Source organism: Tigriopus californicus, chromosome 5 (genome assembly GCF_007210705.1).
Source record: "Tigriopus californicus strain San Diego chromosome 5, Tcal_SD_v2.1, whole genome shotgun sequence".
In the NCBI taxonomy this organism is placed as follows: domain Eukaryota; kingdom Metazoa; phylum Arthropoda; class Copepoda; order Harpacticoida; family Harpacticidae; genus Tigriopus; species Tigriopus californicus.
The window spans coordinates 509,720-513,617 of record NC_081444.1 but is presented as its reverse complement, the minus strand read 5'-3'; the positions used below and the strand labels follow the sequence as shown (position 1 = coordinate 513,617).

The window sequence follows — 3,898 nt, the reverse complement described above, 5'->3', positions numbered from 1 at the left end:
GTTTCATGATGATACGAATTATATCTAATTCTTTAGGAGTTTACAAGCCTCCATGGTCTTTATTGTAACCCAGGGGTTAAGCATACATGAGAGACAGAAGAGATACTAGTTGTATCTTACATTGAACTCTTTGGACAACAACTAACTCCAAGAGAAATGTAAAGGTTATTTCGTCTTGAACAGAGCCTCTGTCCTCTGAATAATCTTTTGTCTCTTCGACGATTCTACATTTTAGATGAAACCTTTGGTTTCAGGACAACTCGACCCAATGGACAACTTGGCCCAGTAGATAATTGGACTCAGCAGACAACTCGGTCCAAGGGAAAACGCATCCCAAGGGACAAAAGAAATGAAGCACAATGAATAGGCTCACAAGTAGTTCATATGTAGTGTTACGGCAGTTTTTACCAGCACGTTTTCGTCAGTTTTACCTTTGTTGGCACTGTTTTGGGTAGGTCGAGGAATATTTCGTTTGTCCCACCTAAACCTAAGCCCAAACCAAATCGTGGACCAAAAAGAGAGCTCGGACAACTTGTTCCAACCCGTTTAATGAAGCATGCTAGAGGAGAGGCTTTGCATGGAAAAGGCTTACTTACATTGGGGGCTTCTATTCAGAATTTGGAAATACTGCCAAGGATATAGATTTGCACCAGAGATGACAGGGTTACCTGGACTGCGCATTAGTACCTCACCCTCTAGAATGACGGCGGGTTCGCCCATGTAAACCGTTAAAGGAGCAACCCATGTTGCAATTTGAATACTGTGAAGAAGATTGGACTCAATGAGCCCGAGGCATATTTTTTAAGGCGCTTACCTCTGAGTTAAGGGCTTTGACGTTAACCAGTATCAAAATACCCTGGCCAAAATGGTAAGCAGATGCTAATTCTGGGTAACGCCCAGGTCGTAACTCCGAGGTACGAGTGTTTAAAAAAAACTCGCCTCAGGATTGAAGTTAGACTTGCAAACAGGAGAACGGAAGCGTGGCAAATACGGTACCCCAACTACCCTGAAAGGTGTCATCTTTTTTCAAATAGGACCTATTTGACCTATTTTATGTTCAGGAATTCAAGCTCGGTATGTGAGGAAATTTTTTTTCAAGCGTGACACGATTTGCTGAGAACTCATTCCCAAGCATATGTTAAAATCCCGCAAAACGAATATAAAAAGATAAAGAAATGCTCCAAAAATTGTTATCAACAAACCAGATAAAAAAAATATATTGAGTAGGCCGGCGCCCTCATCTAGCACATTTAGCCAGAGAGGCCTTTCCTGTTGCAGGCATCCTTGATTTAGCACATCTTTGTAAATCAATATTCCACTTGGAAATATGATTTTGAATTTAACCGGAACGAATTTCATTGTCAAGGTGTACGCCCTCCCCTCATTTATGGCGCACCTTCTTAACCAACAAACTTGAACCATTGAAAAAAAGCCGTTCACCGTTGGTTGACAAATAGTGGAACAGTTCCAAAGGGAAGGGCCAATATTTGTGGTAAAACCCTGTTTTTAGATATATATACCTTGGATTAAAGCCGATGTTTGTAACGATTCTTTTAAATATCAAACCGAGTATTAGAGTGCTTTTTTAATGTGGAGGCATTTCAAAGGACTTTATCATCATGATCATCATAAACCAAGAAAATGTGGTTGAAGTCCTAAAGTAAAAATATTGACATTCTGAGGATTTTCTCGTTTTTGCCGGAACGCATGAATGTCTGTAAAATGAACCCTTGATTCCCCCTACGATCAGAGTTTCTTTGTGAATAACCATTGTTTTTATTGTCTAAAGGAAGGCTTATAAAGACTCAACAAACCATCGTACATAGCTTCAACCGCTAAGCCAAAAGAATCAGTATATTGAAAGATGTTTAGCGAGCCCAGCCTTTACAAACAATATTTAGGTCCAGAAATGTACACAGTCTCTACTCTTTGATCATCATTGGCATATTTCAAATAACAAATTAGATTTTTTGTTTGGAATGTGAAATGAGTGCAACCAGTCAGGTCCTGACAAGCAATCTGACAATCCTCAGCCGTGACTTTCATCACATTTTCCAAGTCAAACCCTTCATAATTCATGGCCCCAACCAAGCATCCTAACGCCAACGGTCCACTTATATGTCCCACAGAAAGAACCAAATCTCCAGGGATCTGGAACAATTCGCACTTGGACAGCCCATCAAAGGTCCACATTTGGCATTGTAATTGCTCGCGTTGGCAACGGGCGTGGCATTCCTTATCAGAGCCAAGGGTGAGAGTTTGTTCTGGAACCCCCGAAAAAGCCCTGTTGTAGGCATAAGTACACTCAAAAAATGCCTGACAGGGTTGAGACTCCTCAATCGCCTCTGAAAGGGGGAAGCATTCTGTTTGGGCAGTTTTAATATTGATCGGAGAGGTGGAAAAACATAGCAGGGCATTTTTTTCGGTTAACATTCATGAAATCTTAGCAGGGAAGGAGTTGATTCATGCCAATGCCACTTATTTAGCGAATATCAGTCCTTTCGGCCAATAAGGGAACCGGAATCGTGGTAGATGCTTAATAAAAGTTGTAATCGGTTGCCATTGCGTTTGCATATTTGTAGTATCACTAAGGATCACTACGGTGTGCGCACCAATTTCGTTCAAATAAAAAAAATGTTTTTTTTTCCACCTCAGATATCTAGCAATAATGGTTTGATATGTGCATGCAAACACTTAATAATTATTACTTGTAACGATTTGAACTTGCTCTAAGCTATTTAGCTTGATCATAGAACAAGATGGGGGAGGCTCGGTTTGTGCCCCTCGAAGAAGCTTGAACGAGGCCACTTGGATTTCTTGACTGGTTCCACATCCGGATCCTGACTTCAAAAACATCACTTCCATGCAGTAGCCCTGAAATATTTTTTGCAACGTCATTAATACAAGACAGGTGGAGAGTGCGTTGTTCAACATAATATAAAGATGGGGAGATGTCGAGGGTCCGGAAAAGTAAAGCGCTATTGTGCCATTTGGTTTCGTGCTCTAAATGCAATTGGCCTTTGCCTTGGCTATGACGAAATACTTATAGAGGATCGGTCGATGAGGTAGAAATCTATTTCTATGGCTTCTGGGTGCTACAACACTGATTGATTTATCTATGGACTGCTAGATAAATATCTTTTGGACGAGCAACGGTTGTCTTACCGAAGTAAGCCAAATCTGATTATTATTGGTTATAATGTCTTCAGAAAATAAGAAAATAACATTATCATAGATGAGGAAAAGTCACTTTTAGAACATTTCGTTGGAAAGTGGTGCATTTAAAGTTATATTGGCAAGAGCTTACGTAGCTGATCAGGGGAGTGGTCAGAATATAAACTTTTTTGCACTCATTACCACATAAACCTAAGGAGCTCTCCTGAGTTCCTTGATGAATATTTTGGGCCCAAATTTGGCGCAATTCAATTGTTTGGCAAGAATGTTATATCTTATTGGATGTTCATTTTGATCAAGTGAACGGTTCGTGAATTTCGATATTTTCACTTCGGTTGCTCAATGTTTATTGCCACTCTGAACGGAATTGATTGATGTGCTGTATTCGTACATACAAACTCCTCCAATTGTCAATGTCTATTAAGTTGTCCGTGATGAATTGTACTGGATACTGTTGGTCCTACCTAATGTACGTATGTACAGGGCATGGCAAAAGTATAGGGCCCTCAGAAACATGGCTCTAGTCATGGATTCCCTCAGGACTGGGGAGGAATGCTTTTTAAAACCTCGCTAGAAGACGTTTGAGTGTTGCGTTGCCTTCTAATTGAGTACTTGATCGGGAGGTAAGAGTTGATTGAGCCTCTTCTGAGCATGCTTACATTAATCTAATTAGGAGGTTTCTAGCGAGATTTCAAAAAGCTTTTCTCTCCAGGCTTGACGTTAC

At 40.5% G+C, this 3,898-nt stretch overlaps 1 protein-coding gene across 1 annotated transcript; it reads right to left on the bottom strand.

Annotated features, from left to right (window-relative positions):
• Nucleotides 1-1,823: 1,823 nt before the first annotated feature.
• Nucleotides 1,824-2,995, bottom strand: LOC131880807 (uncharacterized). Its single transcript, XM_059227513.1, has 2 exons — nt 2,709-2,995; nt 1,824-2,345 (listed from the first exon to the last, which is right to left on the bottom strand). Exons 1-2 carry the CDS (start codon nt 2,932-2,934, stop codon nt 1,885-1,887), a joined length of 687 nt encoding a protein of 228 aa, XP_059083496.1. The 5' UTR covers nt 2,935-2,995; the 3' UTR covers nt 1,824-1,884.
• Nucleotides 2,996-3,898: the final 903 nt, after the last annotated feature.

Excerpts from the sequence above, each read along its gene's own strand:
- LOC131880807 (XM_059227513.1), bottom strand. The coding sequence starts at position 2,934 with ATGTTGAACAACGCACTCTCCACCTGTCTTGTATTAATGACGTTGCAA. Across the intron at positions 2,346-2,708 it reads GCAAGTTCAAATCGTTACAA|AGGCGATTGAGGAGTCTCAA; the intron begins GTAATAATTATT and ends TCCCCCTTTCAG.